This window comes from Ambystoma mexicanum, chromosome 4q, assembly GCF_040938575.1.
Source record: "Ambystoma mexicanum isolate Mex_15411 chromosome 4q, UKY_AmexF1_1, whole genome shotgun sequence".
In the NCBI taxonomy this organism is placed as follows: Eukaryota; Metazoa; Chordata; class Amphibia; order Caudata; family Ambystomatidae; genus Ambystoma; species Ambystoma mexicanum.
The window spans coordinates 791,651,750-791,674,644 of NC_090928.1; the positions used below are offsets into that span (position 1 = coordinate 791,651,750).

The window sequence follows — 22,895 nt, forward strand, 5'->3', positions numbered from 1 at the left end:
GCCAGACCATGGAAAGGCCCATTCGGCTTCTGAGTGCTAAGTCTGCTTCTGATAACTGTACAACCCAATTATTAATTTCGTAACACATTAATTGCCTTGGAAAAGCACCAAGGGCATGAAGCACATACTTTCATTGTTTTACGATAAAACTTGGTAAACAAAATTAAAAAACCCACAAACTTTAAAATCAAATTTTGAATGAAAAAAATTCAAAGAATAAAAATGCATTGCTCTACTTTACAAGGCTGCTGCAACTACTCCCTGTAGTGATTGCAGCACATCCCTTTCTCCAGAATATCTGCTGCAAGAGGAAACTGTATTGAAACACGAGAGGGGAATCATACCCATTTGAAATCCGTCCGGTTGTGGAATGTTGAATAGGGTATGGTTATCTTTGATGTGTTGCTCTGCACAGAAAGTCATTAAGGACACTGTGCCTGTGAGCACAGGCATAGTCGTAAAAATGTGAAGTTTGTTTGGTTTTACAGTGCCGGCGAGTGGCAGTGGGGTAGTCTTTAAACCATCTAAAGGACACGACTGACCTATTTAATAAGATTTTATGAATCTTGGCGATCACTGTTGACTTTAAGCTACAGTGGGACTTGCAAGCACTTTCTGGGCTTCACGTTGGTATGGGTGTGGAAAACCTGTGGGCTTAGACGTGTTGCCTCACTAATTTCTGCCTGGAAGTGTTCTTATAATGCTTGAGGCAATCAGGTATATCAAACTAGCAAATGCCCTACCCAGCAAATACAACAGTTTCAAGTGGGGAGTTGGGGTGCAGTGTATGTAAATAATATTGCAATGTTCATGCAAACATGCACGTACAATGCAGGCCATGCGTGCTTATTGATACATATTGCGTTTTACAGTCTGTGCAACTACTACTATCTCAACCAGAATTCCATGCTTCCTGATGAATGTTTGGCCCTAATACATAATTCTGGCCAACATTAGCCGAAACCCGAGTAGGCGAGACAGCACAGTCTTTAGACCTGCTTATAGTGTTTGATGTTCAATAATAGCCAGCGATGGAGGCATAGTCAGTTGCCAACAGCTACCCGTCTAACAGAATCACTAATATTGATGACATTTCAATTGTAAGGGCTGACATGTCTATGCAGCACTAGGTGTACCACCCAAAGGGTCTTAAGGCCCTGTGTGAACCATTCGTTATCCTTATGTCCTACTTATTTGTGTGTTTCCATTTACATGTCAATTGGTCTTGGTGAAGGTATCACTCTATTGGTTTTTGCTTTAAGGTGGTGTTGTGGTGTCAACAATATGTTGCCCTCTTAGGGGCTTGTGTACAGTTCATATATTGTGCATTAATATTATTCGGATTTGTTTTCAGTGAGTATCGGATCACCCAATGTAACCATCACCATTTTAAATATTTTCCTTTGTGAATTTATTGAACCTTGTTTATTAAATATCTATTTGGAAACACACACAGCTAGTCCCAATTATCTGTTTAATTAACTTCAAATCACTGACAGGAACCCCACTTTTCTTTGAATGTTGATTGTGATCACAAACAGTCACGAATTAAAATACACAGGGCCTCATTATGAGTTGGGTGGTATTCCCGTTGTAAATCCGCTGTAATGCTGCCCAACAGAATTACTATTACTACCCCTTTGTCTGGCAGATTTAATGCCAGATTACAAGTGGTGGTGGCTGTGTTAGTCCCCATTAGTTTGGAGTCCATAGGACTCCATTTCGGGTTTTGACGAAATTACCGCTGGTGGAATTTTGCCGATTTTTCAGAGGAATGTGGGAGGATTACCGCCAGCATGATGGAAGTAAATCTCCCACTCCAGGGCCATACTCATAGTATGGCAAAGCACAAAAAGAGGCAGCATTTCTGCTACCAACACTTTTTCCCCGCACCGCCCTGCTCGTAATGAGCCCCATGTATTATACTTTTCTGGAATGTGAAGTCACCATGCCTATATCCTAAACTCAGCACTGCTCATCAACTAAAAAGGTTTGATTATTGTGGATATCAGATAATTTTTCCCCCAATTGTCTGAATAATTAAATACACATTAACACCTGACTCCAGAACAACTGTTCTAAAAATACCTTCCCTAGTACTACCCAGGACTCACCTGAGCTTGCGGAAAGGGGCGGCCACAAGGGTAAACGATATAGCGGCAGGATTTGGATTCTCCGCATGATCCGGGAAGTGTGATAGGTATTCCCTCTGTGTCATTCGTACATGCTGCAACTTTATTGGGCATCATGTCATCTTCTTCGTTAGGGTATGCATTGTTGCAGTTCTCTGGATGTGGATCTCCGTTGGCCTGCATGTATTCTTCATCAGGAGGATATTCACCTTTAAGAAGAGGACAAGGCGGAGTGAAAATGGACTAAGTATATCGAAGTGCTACAGTAGCTCTCACTTATATATGTATGTGTCTCTTCATATTGTTTGCACTGCTTGTGACGTCACTGTGATGGTGAACGAAATACATGTATCTGTAGTAGCAGAGATGACAATACAATCCAACACCTAGATGTGGGACTGCTACAGTGGCAGTGCCAGGTTGCCACTTCAGATGAATGGATTGATGGACTGGCCTGATGGGTTAGGGGCTGAGAGCTGCTTATTCTATGCCTAATTTGAAGCTTTGCAACCCCTTCAATGCAATGTAACACATTCGACTACTGTTTATTTAAATATAATTACGCCTTTAGTTTAAGTTTTTTTTAGAAGCTGAAGTGACTGACAGTTATTGAAGCGGTTCCAACATGAAGCAAACTAGTTTGCATTTACAGGAATCTGGAATATATGTATCTGGTTTCATTAAGAGATGTTTGACTCTGCCACCTTCTGGGCACCAGATGACGCTCCACCTCTCAATCATCCACCATCGACATTTATCCATACATCCATGCTAGTTCACACACCTATCAATTAACACAATTACATGCACTCCTCCTCCATTCACAGCATTACCTTCACCCATCTAAACATCTTCATTTATCCATCCTTTAACATAACAAAACATAACATCCAATCAAACTCAAACATCTATCAAATCACATACATCAATGTGTTCACACAATGTAACTAATCCTTCATTCTACACAATGGCATCCATTCAGTCATCCATTCCTCCATTATTCATCCAATCAGACTCATCCATTTGTCCAATCACATCCATCCATTGACCCACTCATCCACACAAATACACCCACACATTAAATCAATTACTTCCATCGCCCCAATAAGGTCCATCACCCAATTATGCACTCATGCTTCCATCCATCCAACCGCACAATTATAATTGTTCTTTTATAAAGCGATTAATACCAGAGACCAGTTTCTAAGCGTGTGACCGGATCCTGAATTTGTGTTGCTATGATGCGTTGCCCCTGAGCTTTCCTCCGGCCTAATTACTCGAGTCCATCCATCCATCCATCCCTCCATCCAGTGATAAACATATTCACCTGCCGTAAAAAGTGTGTCTTTGCCAAAGCTTGTTTATGTAACAAAAATGGAAATCCAATGCCTTTCCATGTAAACTTGAGGCTGGTCCAGCAAAGTGATGCCATAGTACAATCATTACACATGTGGAAGCTTGAGAGCTACCACTTTATGCTGGCCTCACTTCTGGTGGAAGCTGTTACGCCTTTGTGCTGTACATCCTGTTTTTCAAGTGGGCTATTGTTTTTGACATAGAAGTTGGCAGTGAGGTTCTATTAGCAGAATATATTTCTAGAATACAGTTTGCATTCACAGGAAGCTGAAATATATGTATCTGGTTTCATTAAGCGATGTTTGACTCTGCCACCTTCTGGTCACCTGATGACCCTCCATCTGTCAATCCTCCAACATCACATAATCATTCATAAATCCATGCTAGTTCACACACCTATCAATTAACACAACAACATGCACATATCCGCCCCGCAATCACACATAAACTTCCATTCACAGCATTACCTTTACCCATATAATCATCTTCATTTATCCAGTCAATCAAACTCAAACATCTATCAAATCACCTACATCAATCCTTTCACGCAATGTAACCAATCCATCATTCTACACAATTGCATCCATTCAGCCATCCATTCCTCCATCTAGTCATCCAATCAGACTCATCCATTTGTACAATCACATCCATCCATTAACCCATCCAGCCATTAACCCACACGAATACACCCACACATTGAAACAATTACATCCATCGCCCCAATAAGGTCCATCACCCAACTATGCATTCATGCTTTCATCCATCCGACCACACAATACGTCTTGTCCATCCAGCCATCCCTCCATGTGATAAACATGTTCATCCAACCAAAATAGTGTGTATTTGCCAAAGCTTGTTTATGTATTATGTAACAAAAATGGTTGGATTATTTCTGATATCCTGATCATTGCTAACTCTTTATTCGCACTTCCTTATGGTCTGTATGAGCAGAGCAGGAGGATGTCTTACCAGATGCCTCCTGGCTGGTAACTGCACCCAGGAAGAGTACCAACAACATTGACACAGTGACAGCGTTCATCATGTCTTCTGTAGGGAAAGAGAATATAGGTCCAAAGATGTATAGATGAGAGAATCACCAAGCCTATATGCAGACCGCCATTTCATATCACACTATGCCGCAATTCATCAGATTAGACACACATTTGAACATCATCCCGAATTTCAGTAATTGATGCCTTTTATTTCTTCATACTCTTTAAATTACCCCTTTTCAAAATCCACCAATATCTGTTTCTGTCATCAGGTGCCTCAGAACAATGTTACCCAAAATCTTCTGTACCATTCAACAAATTTGCAGGCTTGGGTCAGGGTTAGTGGTTCGATGTAATTCCACATTTGCTTGGCGTAACGATTCGTGCCCCCATGCCCCTGTTCGGTTACAGTAGAAAATGTGAAACACTGTATGCAAAGTGCAGATTTTACTTCAGTTTGCATTTAAAATGTATTTTTAAATCTACTATGCATTCAATAGCTTGACTAAATGTTCTTTTATTGTAGGATCATGGTTTATGTACGCATGTAAATCACTGCTTTGTCATAACCAATAAGCCTATATCCAGAATGAGACCAACCCAGGAGAAGAGGCAGTTCCTGAATGGTTTTCCATTAATTGGACCTTAAATACACAATTGCCCAGGACAACAGACTCCATATGCTGTTGAGGATGACAGTGGGCCTCATTACACGGAAGGAGGTAACGATGGTGCTATTAGCGCCATGGTTGCCGCCAGTAATTTACCGATCCCGCCATGGTGAATGGTGGAATTACTGCCCCATTCCAGGGTTGGCGGGGCCGTAAGTCCCCATTCACCATTGGCCCTTCCCCATTTGAGCCTCCATAGGGCTCAATGGGAATGGGGAAGGCGGCAATTACGGTACCGCAAACTGCGGTACAGTAATTGCCTCCAAGGTCCCTTTGCGGGTCCCGTCCTTAACGGCTGGTAAAACCAGCCGTTAAGGTAGGGACCAGCAAAGGGAACTCGTAGTAGGGCAGTAAGGGATTACCGGCACCGGTGCCTTTACCGGTGCCGGTAATCCCACACCGTAATCTGTGTAATGAGACCCATTGTTTTACTCTAAGATTTATAGGCCCTCATTCCGAGTTTGGAGGTAGCCATGGTGCTATTTGCGCCATTGCTGCCTCCAAACCCGGGTCTGTGTCCGGTCTGGGTGAATGAGGATTTACCGGGACATTCCGACCTGTGTGGACCCAGTTAATCCTCATTCACCCAACCATTCCCCATTCCTATTTGAGCCCCCATAGGGCTCAATGGGAATGGGGAACGCGCTAATTACGGGCCTGCTAACAGCAGGCCCGTAATTAGAGCCCTGGTCCCTTAGCGGGACCCGTAAAGAACGTGTGGTCCGACCACACGTCCTTTACGGTTCCTACTAAGGGACCTCGGAATTGGGTGGTAATGGATTACTGGCACTGGTCTCCTTACCAGTGCTCGGTATCCCTCACCGCCCAAGTCGTAATGACCCCCATATTCATTAATTCATTGGAGCATCCCTCTATCCTTCCTCTATTTGTACCCCAAGGTCTCCCTTCACTCCTGCCTCTGCCTAGCCTGAGCACCCTCTTCACCTACCAAGATGTTCTTTATTGAAATTGTATAGTTTTATGAATCTTGGGCAAAGCCCAAATGGTTGTCAGGATGTTTTACATAGAAGAGAAACAGTCCTCAGTGGTAGCAATGTCTTTCATGCTGATGTACAGCAACATATGGCCTCATTATGAGGTAGGAGGTAAGGGATTACTGGCACCGGTAAGGGTGCTGGTGCCGGTAATCCCTTACCTCCATATTCCGAGGTCCCTTAGCGAGTCCCTTCCTTAACACCTGGTCTGACCAGGATTTAAGGACGGTGCAGGGACGGTGCAAGTCCCCACTAAGGGACTTCAGAGCTAAGAACGGTACCGCAAATTGTGGTACCGTTATTAGCTACTTCCCCGTTCCCAGTGAGCCCTATGGGGGCTCAAATGGGAATGGGGAATGGTTCTCAGAATTCCAAGGTTGGAATGACCCGGTAAGTAGCCCATCCGAGAACCTGGACCCGGTATGCGGTAAGAGGGTAGCCATGGTGCTAATAGCACCATGGCTACCTCCTACCTCGTAACGAGGCCCATAGTCTGGCAATACACACACAACCATGTTATTATATAAGTTAAAATAGATAATGAACATATTTACTAGACATTAATCCATGCCAATGCCCAAAACTAGTTTGTGTGGGCAAAGGGGCACGTAGGGGGTTGGTTGGGAGGGATGTGGGGTAGAAGCCAAGGGAAGGCACTAGTGAAGGATGTGATTCTAAAGAGGGGTTGATGGATTGGGAAATAGGTCAACACCAGTCACCCAGCATAGATTTAGGGGTATTGCAGGATGTCTGGTTAGGATAGATTCGAACTACCAGTTTGCAGAGGTAAGTGGTGGAAAGGGGCATAATCATACTTAGCTGTTTATGAGTAGTTTACAGTTACTATGCTACTTCTCAAATCACTTCCAATGCTACCATTTTTATTTCATATTTACTTTTGTATAATAATTCCTCATTGGCTAATTAAATGTAAATGATTTGTTTGGCAGTAATTTGCACTATCTAACTCTATTTTGTATTCCAGGGACCTTACAAATTGAAAGAGAAAACTCTAGTTCGCAGAAAAAGTTACCACAACTTTGCAGGTGCAGTTTAAGAACAGTCATTCAAATCTGTAATGTGAAAATGACTGTAAACCACACATGTGTTGCTTGACACACTGAGATGCTGCAGGGGTCAAACTTTTCTTTTGCCCTTGGTCAAGTTTGCTGTAACAAACACTGTGAAGTAGAAGGTTTTTTTCTCCAGTTTCAGTGCAACCCTAACCATGTACAGTGTTTAGACTCCTCCACTTAAACCCAAAGTAGAGCCTTCAAACTGAAGACTGCTGAACTTAACTTGATTAATATATTGTTTATACATGATTGGTATATTTCAGGAAACAACATGAAGTACATCACATTGGAACAGGGTCTGCAAATTGTGACTCTTCAGATGATTTGACTATGACTTCCATGTTCACTTACCATTGCCTATGCTGGCTATGGCTGAGGAAAGTTGAAGTTCAAAACATCTCAAGAGTCAAATGTTTCAGAAGCTTGCATTAGAAGCAGCCGTCACTGCAGAGCCAACAGGGGCTGAGGAGAGAAGGCAATAGCCTTAAAGTGAGGTCATTGTTGGCGGGCCAACAGGAAGGATTAACCAGAAAGGGGTTTTCCGTTCACAGCTCCACCGCAGGCTACATATAACAAGTCAAGTGGCTTAGCAAGGAGAACCTTTGCGGCAGAGCAGGAAACATCATGATGCAGACAAGTAAGGGAGGAACCTCCAGCTCAGGCAGGTAAAGGGAGAAAGGGGAACACTCTACACCCAGACAGCTCTGCTGAGGATTATAGAGTACACTCCAAGCCGTAGAGAAGTGGATATTCCAAGCAGAAGGCTAAACAACTTGAGTATCGAGTCAAGATGGAGTCGCAGCTCACACCCCTCAAGATGCAGAAGCCTTTGAGAGTTATGAAGCTGAAGGGTTGGGAGAAGGAGATGTAGAGTCAAATAAGGCTTCAGCAGACCAGCAGCGGAAGCTCGGTCATGCCTGAAGCGAGCAAGGTTAAGTTCAAACTACTATAATTATGCCTGCTAAGTAATGCACCAAAACCGTAATGGAGAGAACTGACAATAACACAATGGAAAACCCTACTGCAGTTGCGTAATAATGAACATACAGTATGCACACACACCTCCATCTCCTCTCGCGTGTGATGGTGAACATGCAGGGAACTGCCATGACATGCATCCTTAATGGTTCTGGCTGTACTACATGAGCTGAGATTTCTATGTCTGAACCTACTCCTTCCAGCTTATCAACTGCGAGTGTCTAGCGAAATATGACAACTGTGAAATATGACAAATATGAACTATAGAGGTTCAGGAGTGAATACACCTTTGATGAAGGTCCAGACTTGAATTACTATATTTCATGTAAAAATAAAAGCATATTTTTTGGTTGGAGATTTCAAAGTGGTTATTAATTCCAGTCTTCCTAAGCTAGTAAAACAATCTTTCAATCATGAAATAAATTCAGATGGCTTCAATGCAAATTGTTTTTTTTTTTCTGGTGGTAACAGCCACACTATGTCAGAAGATAAAACCGACTTGTGGATGATTCAGGAAACGCTTGACAAAAGGTGTACCATGGTGGACAGAGGCACCATACTATCTCCTAGGGCACACTACCCCTCATATGTCTCTCGCAATGTTTTGTGAAACATCCCCAACATTCAGGTCCATTGTTATTGAGCTCTCCAGGGGAAACAAGAACAAAGAGAACAGTGATTCTTGAATAGCGGGGCTGTGGATTTCTTTGACAATAAAGGCATCCACCCAAAAGGAAGAACACAATCCAGGAGTAACACGTTACTCACTTAGTTTCAGAGTTCATGCAAGGTAACGTGAGCGTCTCTGGAAATAAAGTGGAGACACTGCCACACAAAGTCTCTGTATCCAACATTATCATGTTGCTTAACACCCTGGTTCCAGGGGCGTAGAATTTGTTTCCAGCACAGAGAATGTGAGTGATTTGTAGAATTTCTATCAGCTTATTAAGGTAGTTGGAATGTTGCTGGCTTTGTGTGTTAGAGGAGAGCCTATGAGCCAAATTGAACTATAAATAGGTGCTCTTTTTGGTAAAGCTATGCTTGGTTTTGGTTGAACTCTTTGCCTGAATCTAGATGATCCATGCTGTAGTCCAGTTCTAAGTATCTGATGATGGTATGTGTCTATTGGATATATGTGCTGGAGTCTTCTTAGAAAATTGTGTACTGTTGGTGCTCTCTTTTGATGTCTCTGTATTTGTACTACTGTGCTTGAATATGTGTATGTGTGGAGTTATCTGCTGCTGTGGATAGATATGTGCCTGTGTACCTGTGCTAAAAGTGCTTCCCTGCTAAGGCCTTTCTCTGGAGGAGATTTGAGACGTGTGGGTTTTTGTGTTTGTGTGTGTGCATTTTTATTTATTTTCTTGTAATCTGTGGATATGTTAGTGTTAATGTGTAAGGTCATCTCCTTGTGCACAATATTTTGCCTTTGTCTTCTTGTATCTAATTTCTGTGCATATAAATGTAGTTGTCTTGATTCAGCAATTGCTGATGAACTGCAGTATTTTCATTAATCAATGAGATGCTTATGTTTGCCTTTGTATGAGATTGTGTATGTGGGTATTTCCTGCAAATGCGTGTGTATGTGTGTGTGTTGTGTGGGTGTGGGCTTGTGTGAATTGATAAGTGTGAATCTGTATGACTGTTGACCTGTGACTTCCTCTACCCATGCAAGTTGGAGAATCAGTGCCTCTATGTATGTCGTCTTTTTGGGGCTGTGCATGCCTGTGTTCCTGGAAAGAAGAGTTGAAAATTTATGTGTGTCTATTTAGTTTAATAGCTATAGCTATGTTTCATTATTCAGTGTGCATGTGTAAGTGTAATTCTGTCAGTGAACATCTGGTGGATGTCTGCATATCTGCCTGTGGAGAATTGGGTATATGTATTTCTGTTTGTGTGTGTGTGGAGGGGGGTTTCTGTGTTTGCAAATTGTGTCTTTTTCTTCGTGTGTGACTTTGCCTCTCTGCATATGTATTTGTGTGTGTGTGTGTGTGTGTGTGACTTTGCCTCTCTGCATATGCATTTGTGTGTGTGTGTGTGTGTGTGTGTGTGTTTGTGTCTTTGCATATATCGCTGTCCAATAATGTAGCAGTGTGCTTATGTGTGGTCTTGTATATCTGCTACTAGGTACATGACTACTCAGTAGTGGGAACATATCTTGGCTTGTGTCAGAGTATGTATTTGAATGTGCCCTCTTCTTGGTCTGCATATCTTTGTGGTTCTCTCACATGAGTTTAGGATGAGTTCTCTTTCTCTTTGCTGAGATGTCTCTAATAAATACCAAAAGCTCTCAGTTGACAAACTCATCAAAAACAGTCCTGCCCCTGCACCACTCTAATGCTCAGTTTCGAATCACTCTCATCCTACACTCAATTATCCTCAACTCCAAACTTATCCCACCAAAATATGAATCGACCAGTCCCCACTCACCATTTTCTCCTGCACAATCAAAAACCACTCCCCTCCGCTTGGATTCTTGTAGCTCGCATTCATCTCTCATGACACCTCAACTTAAACTCCCACCATCCACATTTAGAACAAAATATCACTTCTTCTTTACATCTTCCCATCTCATCACTTTCCCAGTTCCTCCATTATAATCTGAACCCCTTTTTTAAATGCATCACATCCCTCCATCCACTTCTGATGATGGGTTGCACTTCCAAAACCAGGTAATCTACCCCATCCCAAAATACTCTAAGCCTGCATTGTCCTTACCCAACAGCTTTATTCCCTGACCTTATCATTTTGCCTTTGTAATAAAAATACATATTCAGAAAAGTCCTCCATCACTACTACCTTGACTCACCTTAACCTCCATCAGTTAATTGTCTAGAGAAAATCCTAGACGCACCCTGATGGCGGAGTCAAACCAACGTTGCTTCACATTGAGCACACATTGTTGTCCTCATCTCTTCATCATAGGAGTGGAGTGTCTCTACCTTAACAGGACCCTCTCTGTCAATGTTCTCGTAGCCTCTAACTTTGGTCCCTCCTGTTTGAGTGCCTGTCTGCATACAATCACTGAGTTCCGTGAACAATGACTCCTGCTCTGACCTCAAGTAACCTCACGCCCCCTTCTCTTTGGCCTCTCTTTGCTCTAGTGAGCAAAGGTAACCTCAACATTAAAACTGCATCAGCAGCACAGGCCCGCCAGAGCTGGCTGTCCCCTTACAGCTTAGCGCAGGAGCCCAGTTGCAGTTCATTGTCATCCCTCAATGTCTGAAAACACCCCTGTACAATCACTGCCAGAACCCTTTTCATTTTAAAGTGCATCCTATATTTTCTGTACGTTGACCCCGATCCAGCCCGAACTCTATCTTATACATGCTTTTTCCTCGAAATGAGATGCTACATAGGTAACCACCTTCACAAATCGAGAAAGATCATATATTTATGGACATCTTCATGAAATGTGGACTCTTGTTTTGTAGTCTCTCTTCCGCCTTAATCCTCACCAAATTCTTCTCTTGTTTAGCACTGATCTGTTTTGTTTATGCACACCCTTGAAAACACACCAGATCTGCAACTGTCGACCTTCCGCACTTTCTACAACCTTAAACCCATTGATGCCAAATTAGTTTATAGCCTCTTTCTGTGGGAAGGAACAGACAAACAGAGCAAAGCTTTGCATCCTCGTTCTGTTCCCTATTCCCCATATTCTCACAGGATATGCACCAACAATTCACTCCTCCTTCTAATCCTCGAAGCCACTTTCAAACCCTTGCAGATCTCGACCCAATTATTCAATCAGAAACCGCTTATTTTTATCTACCTAATTATTAATTTGTTTGCGGCTTACCAAAAACCTTTACCCATTTACTGTTGAACACCTAGTTCACTGGCATAGCCATCGGGAAAACTCCCAGATCAAGTTCCTCAGTTGAAATATATAGTGATAATCTTAATAATCAATTAGCGACCTCAAATGTCTTCTTCACATATGTCCTTTATTTCACTGTAATCTGGTAATAAGGAAATGCCACACAAATCAGACACATTTCTTCCTTGCCTATACCTGCATCATGTTGACTGATTATAGTCACATCTTAGCATTTTGCCTCTATATCTCTCTGCTGTCCTTGGCAGTTAACCATGAACGTTAACCATGAACGACTTCTAACAACACCAGTTGGTTGGGTCATCACTTGGTCACTTCTGTGGTTCTTCTTCTAACGTGTTCATTGGTCCTAATCCGTGTCCTGTTAATGGTTGTGCTCACTGCCCAATCCTGGCGGTAGGGGCCCGCTGCAAGCTTGGCTCTCCATAAAATGCTACTGCCAGACACCTAGGGTCTATGTTCTCAGCAACATCACAGGAGAGAGTCGGGACTCACACAGCAAGTGTGGTTCATGTTTCTGGCTTTCTCTGGCAATAGCATTACTATATTAAAGGCATCTTGCTCCGTATTACAGACACTTAGACAATAAACTGCCCTAGTGCAAAAAAACATATTCTGTTAATAGATGTTTGCATGCGGGAAAATCACTGGACTAGGGCAACATTGCACTTATAGTGGTGAAAACGTCCTATAACACAGCTCCAGTCTTCTGAGTGTGCTGCAGCAGAAGACTGTGCCTCACACAGCCCATGTCTTCATGAATGTGGAGTCTCTCAGAATAACATACATTCCCCACGATAGCACCAAATAAATAATTCTATGTACTCCAAAACCCATCAAGATAGTTTCAAATGTCGAAAAAGTAATATGTACATGGTGGAATAAACTATGCAGTACATGTAATACCTCTACGTGACCAAGACTTCGCCTGAAATCATGTGAGTTTGCCATGTTCATCTGACAGAGGCCAGCCTACAGATACCTTTCCCGGAAGCAACTGCAACTTTGAAAAGCATAAGCACGATAGCAAACGTCGCCTTATTGCAAACACGTACTCTTTCAGTGTATGTTTGCAACAGGGCAATATGTCGCTGCTGCTTGCACAGGGAACACATGCACTTATACTGGTGCATAGTTTCAGTAACATGCGCCCAAATCCCTAGCCCTTGGATTCATAATGCGCTCGGCACATTGAGCAGCACCTTGGCACAATGTAGCATTTCACATACATGAGAACGATATGCGATTTTGTTTTTGTGGGCCATCTGATATAGCACGGACGTGGCACTGAAGGGCATTGGAGGCCTGGGTTTACCACCAAGTTCTGCTAGGTTACCGTAGCTTCGGGCTAGGGTACATAATAATGCAGTATTTCAGTCCATAGTGAGAGGGAGGGAGAACTAGGAGGACCTGAGTACAAGTTGGGTGAAGGAACGGCCAGGCCGCCCCAGTGGCTGGTAATAACCCCTCACTCACCTGCTATCCAAGCCTGCTCTCAGATCTGTGTCGCACGGCCTGCCTTGCTTGACTTGACCTGCAACGCTTTATGTTGTATATTTTAGGGAAGTGGAGATGAGGCACCTGGGTTGAGGTGGAGAGATAATGGCAGATCACATGCGCCCACTGTGCCAATACCTCCCTCTAACCACTAAAGATGTTATCCGAGTGTTCCTCTCACAGGGGTTCGGAAACACCTGCTTCAAGTGCGCATATTCTCTCCCTCTCTTTCACGCCGTTTTTTCTTCCGTCTCTCCATTCTCTGCCATCCTTTTTGAAGTTTCCCGTTTCCTTCTGCCGTACTTCTCCCACTCTTCTGCGCCTGTGAAAGGTCTTTCTTTCCCCTGTCTCAAATCCCTTTACACAATGGCCTTCTACATGTCATCCTCTCATTGAACCTTTCAAAGTTCACCACTTCTATGTTATCCATCCACGATTATTCTTTTGGGCTTACTGCACAAAATTGCTTGACAACATTTTCTCGCGTTACTACTTCTTTCCTCGCCACCATCACCTTTGACAATCTTTTACTCACCTCATTTATACCTCTTTCCCTCACATCCCCAATTTCATTTATCGCCTTCCCTTACGATTACTTAATGGCCTCCATCTTTAATTTGCTCAAACTCTCTTCTACTCTTTCCCCTTTCTGCTTAGCTTTCTTTCCACCCCTTCTCTTGCCTGTAGTCCACTTTGTGTCCACTAACTTTCCTTTCACGATCCTTTCACCTCTTCCATGTATTCATTTTCACTTTTGTTTAGTCTCGTCCGCTTTCCTCTGCTAGTCACTTTCTTTTGTCCCCAATTAGCTATTTTCCTTCTCTATTATTGTCATTCTCTCTCCTCTTTTATGGTCATGCTTTCTTTTCACCGCTACTACCCCAGCTCCTCTCTCATACTTTATGTTCTATATTCCCCTTTCTCCTCTGTCCACTTTTCCTTCCCCTCTCATATTTCACTTTTCTCCCACATTGTTCATGTTCTCCTGTACGTTACCCTCCCTCCCTCCCTCCCTCCCTCCCTCCCTCCCTCCCTCCCTCCCTCCCTCCCTCCCTCCCTCCCTCCCTCCCTCCCTCCCTCCTTCCTTCCTTCCTTCCTTCCTTCCTTCCTTCCTTCCTTCCTTCCTTCCTTCCTTCCTTCCTTCCTTCCTTCCTTCCTTCCTTCCTTCCTTCCTTCCTTCCTTCCTTCCTTCCTTCCTTCCTTCCTTCCTTCCTTCCTTCCTTCCTTCCTTCCTTCCTTCCTTCCTTCCTTCCTTCCTTCCTTCCTTCCTTCCTTCCTTCCTTCCTTCCTTCCTTCCTTCCTTCCTTCCTTCCTTCCTTCCTTCCTTCCTTCCTTCCTTCCTTCCTTCCTTCCTTCCTTCCTTCCTTCCCTCCCTCCCTCCCGTAGGGGCAATCATATCCTGTGGACATGAAGGGTTCCTCTGCAAAGCATAACATAGATAAAGCAGGGAATTATCATTATCAATCCATGCAAATATGGAAGAGGCCAGCACAGATGTAACCTGAGATAGCGAAGGAAAAGTAACTACTGAGGCAGAAAGCATCACATTGCCCTCCGAGCCCTCTCCTTCAACCTGAAGTGTAGGCAAGACCTGTGCAGAATTAATCCAATGTCTTCCGAAACCACTCCATCGGTGACACCTTCAGCCTGTAAAAAGGAAGTGATTTTCCCTGCTCCACTTCTTTTGCTGGAGACACCAGCAGCCCAAGGCAAAACCTTATCCATAGGGGTTGGCCTTTTTAAGCCCTTTGCCGTTTTCACACACGGCACCAACACAGCTTTAGAATGATTTGCATCGGTCGCACTTCACAGATGGTAATTACTCGCCTTTGCAGGCATTTCTCCACATGGATAAAGAGTGGTCAGCAGTAATTATGGATAGAATCTTGCCCTTCATTCCTGGGAAAGTCTGATTATGTACTGTGAAACTAACCAAGAACCCCCTTCCCAATTCACGCTTAAACAAGCCAATACACTGCAAGTAAGATGTAACAGAGCTAAAAGTCTTGAGCAAGTAGCATAAACAGGTGTATATTCATGGAGTGCACTCCTCAGCAGAAGAGATAATACACCGCACATCAGATCTCTAGTAGTTCAGCACAAGTAGCAGCTGTTCACTCACATTAAATATAATATAATCATTGTTCATACCCACACTGGGCCTCTGGACTGCTGAGTTGCAGTCATACTTGCACAACTCACTTGAAGATAGTACTTCTATAAAGGAGTCTACAACAGCTCAATGGGCAAACAACCCTGCAGTCACCACCCATGTCCCCCTCCACAACGCTTTCTTATAAAATACACGCACAAGTGCCGAAGGGTGCAGAGGGTCCCCCGCATGGTCACTGGCCACCAGTCGCCTGTCCCCCTTACCGGAAATTGTCAAGGATTGTTGCCACACGATCTTACCGCCAGTTTCCTGTGAGACACAGCTGAAGCACCTGAAAAAACTCGCAAGAGGAATTAAGCAACCGGTCCAGGAGAGCAATCTATTGTCCGATCCTAACTGGCAACTACCAGCAACTTGCTAGCTAGAGGAAAGGGCCTACGGAAGTCCAGGTCCAACAGCGTCAAGCCACACTGATCATAATTGGTCACCCGCTACCGACACCAGCCTCAGCCTCCACTATTCATATCCAAGTACTGTGTTATAATCACCAGCTACTACTCAGTAATTGGTCTCATTGTTTATAAAAGATGATGAACACTCAGAAAGTAACAACCTTTGAGTTCATTACACCAATGAAATGCTTAAAACTGTTTAATTTCCACCAACCCTTCAATACAACAAACCTCAAAGCAAATACCGGGATGAATCTAGACCTCCTACTGGAAGAGCCGATCCTAGTTACCCAAACATGAGAAAAATATCAACCTCCAATAGGAGAATTAACAGATGGTTCGATGTAGAACTCGGCTCTGAAAAAAGACAAACTGTGAATGTAAAGAGACAAAGGAGAAACTTCACTACAACATTCAAATAAGGGGATCTCATGCCATGATTCAAAGGGAACATTTGCTTTATTCAAAGTTGGCTGTGGCATCAGCTCTCAAAAGCACTCCTGAAGTGTAAAAGATATTCAAAGAACTCAGAGCAGCCCCACAACCAACGTCATCCTTAACTATCCCCCAAGAGCTCTTTAACAATATCGTAAATGACTACAAACCGATATAATTCTTAAAATGTACAATTAAGGATAGAACATATCCCTAAATACATAGAGTGCCCAAAAGAACCTGAGGCCCAACCTGCATTTAGAAGGTTTTACCAATCTTCGCCTTAGGAGATCAGAAGTTTGATTGAAACAATGAAAGCATCAGGTACTCAGTTGGAACCATGTCTTGCCATCTTGATAAATGACTGCATTACTTATTTTGTCACACCTATGGCAAGAGTATTTAAAGGCTCTTTTAGCTCAAAGGGGTTCACCCCTCCTTCAAACATGCTTTCACCTCCTCCCTTCATGATATAATATGATGTGGCATTTATAACGTGCCTGTACACAAGTGTTTCTTGGCGCAACAAGACAAGGAGGGGGAAACAAGAGTTAATTCACAAGTGCATCCAGTGGGTGGCTCATAAGTGTACAGAGAAGCGACTGTAGGGTTGCAGATACAGATATTTAAGTGCTGGGGAGCCCAGAGGCAGTGCGAGAGCAACTGGACATGCAGGAGCCTGGGCCCGAGTTTAGAGGGTGACCAGGTGACCAGTGCGCAGAGCAGTCAGGTGCAACACTTGTGTATAGGCGCGTTATAAATTCCATATCATATCATCAGCAGGGGAGAGGAAGAGAGATAGCGGAAGAAAAAAGGAAGGTCTTCAGTTGCTTCCAGAACAAGAGGTGGTTCTGCTCAAGTTTGAGAGAGGCAGGGAGGTTTTTCCAGAGGGAGGTCACAGCCGAGGAGATAAATCAGCCCACAACTCTCCGTTTAGAGAAGCATCTGACCCTCAGAGAGTTGGAGGTGGTAGAGGGACGAGCTCGAGAAGGAATGTGTTTTTGGAAGAGAAAGTTGGAGGTAGAGTGGTCCCAGCCCCCAGAAAGCCTTGTGTACAATGCAGAGTGTCTTGAAGGAGATCCTTGCATCAATGGGGAGCCAGTGAAGAGATTTCAGGGCTGGAGAGATACGATCCGTGGTCTTGAGGGCAAGGACAAGTCTTGCAGTCCTGTTCTGGATAAATTGTAAAGGTCGAAGAGTAGAGGCAGGACATTTAGAAAGAGGCTGTTGCAATAGTCTATGTCAGAGATGTGAGGAGAGAAGGAGAGGGTGGAGTCAAAGATGACACCAAGATTATTAGCCTCACAGGAAGGAGCTGAAAGAGGGCCCAGAATGGGTTGGCAGAGAGAGGGGAAAGGAGGGCGCGGGTGTCCCAATGCGGAGGATCTGAGTCTTACTGACATTAAGGCAGATATCATTGGTGGCCCACCATTCCTGAATTGCAGCCAGACAGTCTGGCATGAGAGACGAAACAGAGGTGGCTGAGGGGAGCCTGAAAGAGAGCAGAGTGTCATCCGCATAACATTGAAAATTGGAGCAGAAACTAGCAATGCAGTGGGCAGGAGGTGCCAGGTAGTGGTTGAAGAGCCAAGGAGAGTGGTTCGACCCCTGGGGAACACCACAAGTAGAGAGAGAGAAGAGAGGAAAGGCCCCAGTTGGACCTGAGAGGGTCGGTCCGAGAGAAAGGAGGTCAACCGGAGAAAATTGAGCAGGATGGCATGGTTGACCGTGTCAAAAGCAGAGGATAGATCAAGGAGAATGAGGACAGAAGGGAGATTAGTGTCCACATTGGAGAGAAAGTCTTCACAGTTGTTCAGGAGAGCAGTTTCCATGCTTCTGACAGCTATGAAGCCAGACTGGTGGTCATGGAGGCAACCAACCGATTCAGTATCTAGATTAAGCTGGGAGATGGTCAGCTTTTCCAAGTGTTTGCCCAGGAAAGGAGTGATGCAGATCGGGCGATAGTTAGCCGTGCACCACTGAACATCTACTTCTAGAAAGCACTATTTGATTTCAAGCATTCCCAGAACATCTTGGATCGTAGAAGAACTCATTACCACCCAACTCACTGAATGTAGTCTATCACCTACCACATTTTGTTTATTTTATTGTGCATTAGTATGTCTCTTATACATAAAGAAATTGTGTTTCAAAGCACCCACAGGGTAAAGGGAGAGAACATGAGAATGAAGGCAACAGAATAAACAGATTATATGGAAAAGGGACAGTCCTACTAGGCCTTGTGAGCATTCAGAACGTGCAAGTGCAGGGAGCGAGAGTGGAAAGGGAAATAGGGTAAGTACTAGGAATTCCACTGAGGGAAGTGCTGAGGAGTCAGTTGGGTGCAACAGTAAGTGCCTGGCAGAGATTGCTTTGTACACAGTTATTGCCTGTCATTAATAAGTGCAGGCCTGTGTAAACACAAGCCTGTGGGTGCCTGATAGCAAGTGCTAGGATGGTGCGGAATGCAGAAGGCTATTGGGCTAAAGGTCGGGCCCAGAAGGACACATAAGGTCCCAGGCCACCAATCTCAGTGACTGTGGGGTATTAGCACAGGAGTGAGAGGAGGAAGGAGGGGGTGAAGAGGAAAGTCTTGAGGAGCTTCTGTAATTTGAGGAGATCTGGTTCAAGTTGGAGAGGAGGGGGAGGGTGTTCCAGAGGAGAGAGGCAGCTGAGGAGAGATATCTGACACCAGTTCACTGCTTAGAAAAACGCCTGACACACAGAGAGTTGGAGCCAGAGGAGCATAAGGATCTGTAAGGATGGTATTTTGTGAGAGCAAGTTGTAGGTAGATTGGTCCTCAGCCCCAGACAGCCTTACAGATGTTGCAGAGGGATTTAAATGTGTTCTTTGCAATACCGGGAGCCAGTGGAGGGATTTTAGGGCTGGAGAGATACGGTCCATAGGCTTGAGGACAAGGATAAGTCTTGCAGCCCTATTCTGGACAAGCTGGATGCGGCAGAGAAAAGAAGTGGTAGATTAAGGAAGAGGCTGTTGCAGTAGTCAAGCCTGGAGAGTACCAGAGCTCTAGAGATGTTGAGCTTCTGGTGAAAAGTGAGGAAAGGAAGGACAGCTCTGAGGAGGTGGAGTTGAAAATGGGCCTTCTTGGCAAGCTCCAAAATGTGAGGGAGGAAAGAGAGAGAGGAGTGGAAGATGACGCCAAGGTTTCTGGCTTCAGATGCAGGAGAGGGAGGGGAGCCCATAGAGGGTGGCCAGAGTGAAGGGAGGAAAGATGAAGTGGGAGTCCCATTAGGAAGTATCTCATTCTTGATTGAGGCAGAGATCATTTGAGGCACACCAGGAATGGATAGCAGATATGCAGTCAGGAATGGTAGAGGAAGAAGGGGAAGCATCAGAGGGAAGTTTGAAGAAGAGTTGAGTGTCATCTGCATAACACTGGAAGTGAGGGGAGAAAGTGGAGATGGGGTGTGAAAGCAGAGCGAAATAGAGCCAGGATAAGACGTTAGAAATCTTGGGAACACTACAGGTGGAGATAGAGGTTGGAGAGGAGAAAGAGCCCAGGATGACATGGGAGGGATGGTCACTGCAGAAGGAGGTCAGAAAGTCCAGTGCCCGCTCTGAGATACCCAGGGTATTGTGGAGCCATTTTATGAGGATGAATGATTGACTGTATCAAATGCAAAGGAAATATCAAATAGAATGAGGACAGAGGGAGAGTTAGTTTCAAGAGATGCAAGCAGTTCTTCACAGGTGTTCGGAAGAGTAGTTTCCATTCCTCTGGATGCTCAGAATCCCAATCTATGCTAGTGTAGGCAACCAAAGAGCTCAGTATGCTGGGCAAGTTGGGGATAGACCAGCTTTCCAAGGCATTTCCAAGGAAGGAAGTGATAGAGATGGGGCAGTAGTTAGCAGACATGAGTGGTCCAGAAGGTTTTTTCAGGAGGGCGCACTAGAGAGTGCTTGATAGAAGAGGGGAAAGACTCAGTAGCAAGAGAGTGTTTGCAGAATTTAGCAAGTGCAGGGGCAAGGGAGCCGATGTTGTCCTTAATAGTTCTGGAAGACCAGGGGAGACCTGTTTGGGGGAGACCTTCATAGAGCAGACAACCTTAGTGACCTCATCCAGTCTGATAGGAGGTTGAAGGAGTTTAGGAGACCAAGGGTGGCAGGGGGATGGGGGAAGGGGAGGAACATAGAGGATGTCCTGAGTTGTTTGCAGCAAAGTGGGTGCCCAGTGCAGTGCAAAGTGCCTGAGCGGGAAGAGGCACAGTGGAGAATGCAGAAGGATTGGCTAGTTCCTTGCACATTTTAAAGAGTTCAGCCATGTTGTTAGATGCCACAGAGATACGGGCATGGATGTGAGCCCTCTTGTTAGAGTGAATGGTGAGACGGTATTGCCTTTGGAGAAGGCGACAGGCCAGTTTGTCAGAGGATGAGCCTTTGCTCTGCCTCTTCCATTCTGCAGCTCTGAATTTGCGCTTCAAGTGTTATGCTTGGTGGCGTGTTTCAGGTGGATCCTCGTGACTGGGGCAAGAATGTCGTGAGTGTTAGAAATGGCGAGATGGAGGTTGCTGAGAGCAGAGTTAGAGATAGAGTCTGTATTGGGAGGAGAGGGTGGGAGGAAGGTGGATGCAAAGGCAGTAAATGACACTCATTTCATCGGGTGGATGTCTGTGATCGAAGTTGGCAGGGCTGGGGAAGGTGCAGTCAGAGGGTGGAGAGGACACTGGTGGGAGGAGAGGAGTGAGTGGTCTGACCAGGAGAGAGGGGTAGTGAGTGGGGCAGAGCGCAAATGATCTGTGTGAATAAAGGCACCCAGAGTGTGTCCAGTCGAGTGGGTGTGACAAGAGGGGAGAACTGAGAAGAAAATAGAGGTGCAGAGGACCAGAAAGAGAGTAGATGCTGTGCATGAGGAATCAAGGAGGATGTTGAAGTCACCCAAGAGCAGGAGTTTAGAAGAAGATGTCAGCAGAGAGCAGGATAATTCAGCCCATTCAGAGAGGAACAGGGTGATAGAGTCAGGTGGCCTATAGATGGTGGCAATGGTCAGGGAGGAGGTAGGTGAGATGTCCAGCTTGCAGACCATGCTCTCAAAGGAGGAGCATGGCTGGGTGGGTACGAGGGAAGAATGGATCCACTCAGGGAAGATAAGGGCAACCCCATCGCAAAAGCAGTTGGGGCAGGCTTAGAGATGATCTTGCAGCCGTCAGGGAGAAGGGAGTCAAAGGCAATGAGTGAGCTGGCATTGACGTCTCAGTGAGAGTGAGATAATCAAGGTCAATGTCTTCAAGGAGGAAGCAGATGTCAGAAGAGTGTTTGATAGCAGAGGGAGCGTTAAGCATGGCTAGGTGAAGCAGGTCTCTGCCTTTAAAGGTTTTCTGAGGAGGGGTACAGGGGTGTGGTACCCCAGTCAGAGGAGTGTGAGGAAGGAAAGGGAGAGAGGAGGAAGGAGTAGCAGGTGCAGGAATGAAGTTGATAAGGGACGGCAGGCGCCGGTCAAAGAGGAGGAGGTTGGGTTGAGGACACTGAGCCTTGATAGTGTCATTGCGATAGATATTAATGATACACCTGGATGATGAGAAGCCCACCAAGAGTTCTTCCCACCTGGTGTCACCATTATTGGGTGAGGATAGGACAGGAGACAAAGCAGAGATAAGATGAGGGGTACAGAGTTCTGGAGAGGGGACAGAAAAGAGGATTTCTGTGACTATCTGTCTGGACGTTGTGCTGATATAGGTGTCTGCAATGGGTAGACCAGGGTTGGTGGTCAGGAACTCTTTTTTAAACTTTTTCCTTCCAGACTTAGTGAGAGAAGGAGGATAGGTGATAGTAAAGCAATTAGAATAGATAGGCGAGATAGTGAGTGCAATAGGGGCAGTGGAGAGATAAGGATGGAAAATAGAAGGAAATACTGCACAGCACAAGCACAAACCTACCAGGAGTCCTAGTAGCTGGAAAGGGGCAGAGCAAACACATGCAGTAGAACAGTTGGGCACAGAATTGGGGGAGTGCAGATGTAAACACACCTAGATTAAAAAATGCCCAAACAGCACACACATGCAATGCAAAATGGGGGTGGGAGGTGTTCAGTTATTAAACACACCTAGGTTCGAAAATGCCCAAACAACACACAAATGAAATAAGAGGAGGTTATGGAGGTTGTAGATACACAAACAGCAGAAAATTGGCTTTAACACAGCTCCATTCAACATTAGAGATTTAGTGAAGAGGACATCAGGTATTCAGGTAACTCACAGGTGCTCTGTAGTGGGAGGGTAAGGCTCCAGGAGAGTCACACGATCTTGAAGTAGCCATCAGCATACTGGGGGACTGGTCTATGGTGAGAGGCGCTGCAAGGGAGGAGTGAGGGACCCTCCAAGCCCTCCAAGGTCCCCTGA

General features: G+C 44.8%; 1 protein-coding gene across 1 annotated transcript in view; it reads right to left on the bottom strand.

The window, feature by feature from the left end:
* LOC138467996 (bone marrow proteoglycan-like) overlaps positions 1–13,630 on the bottom strand; it is an 85,674-nt gene extending 72,044 nt beyond the window's left edge. The window contains exons 1-3 of the mRNA XM_069608356.1: positions 13,518–13,630; positions 4,458–4,535; positions 2,115–2,341 (exon numbers count right to left, since the gene is read on the bottom strand). Of these exons, the coding sequence (XP_069464457.1) occupies positions 2,115–2,341; positions 4,458–4,530 (300 nt within the window). The 5' untranslated portion in view covers positions 4,531–4,535; positions 13,518–13,630. The remainder of the gene's footprint in view (positions 1–2,114; positions 2,342–4,457; positions 4,536–13,517) is intronic.
* Between the last annotated feature and the right edge of the window lie 9,265 nt (positions 13,631–22,895).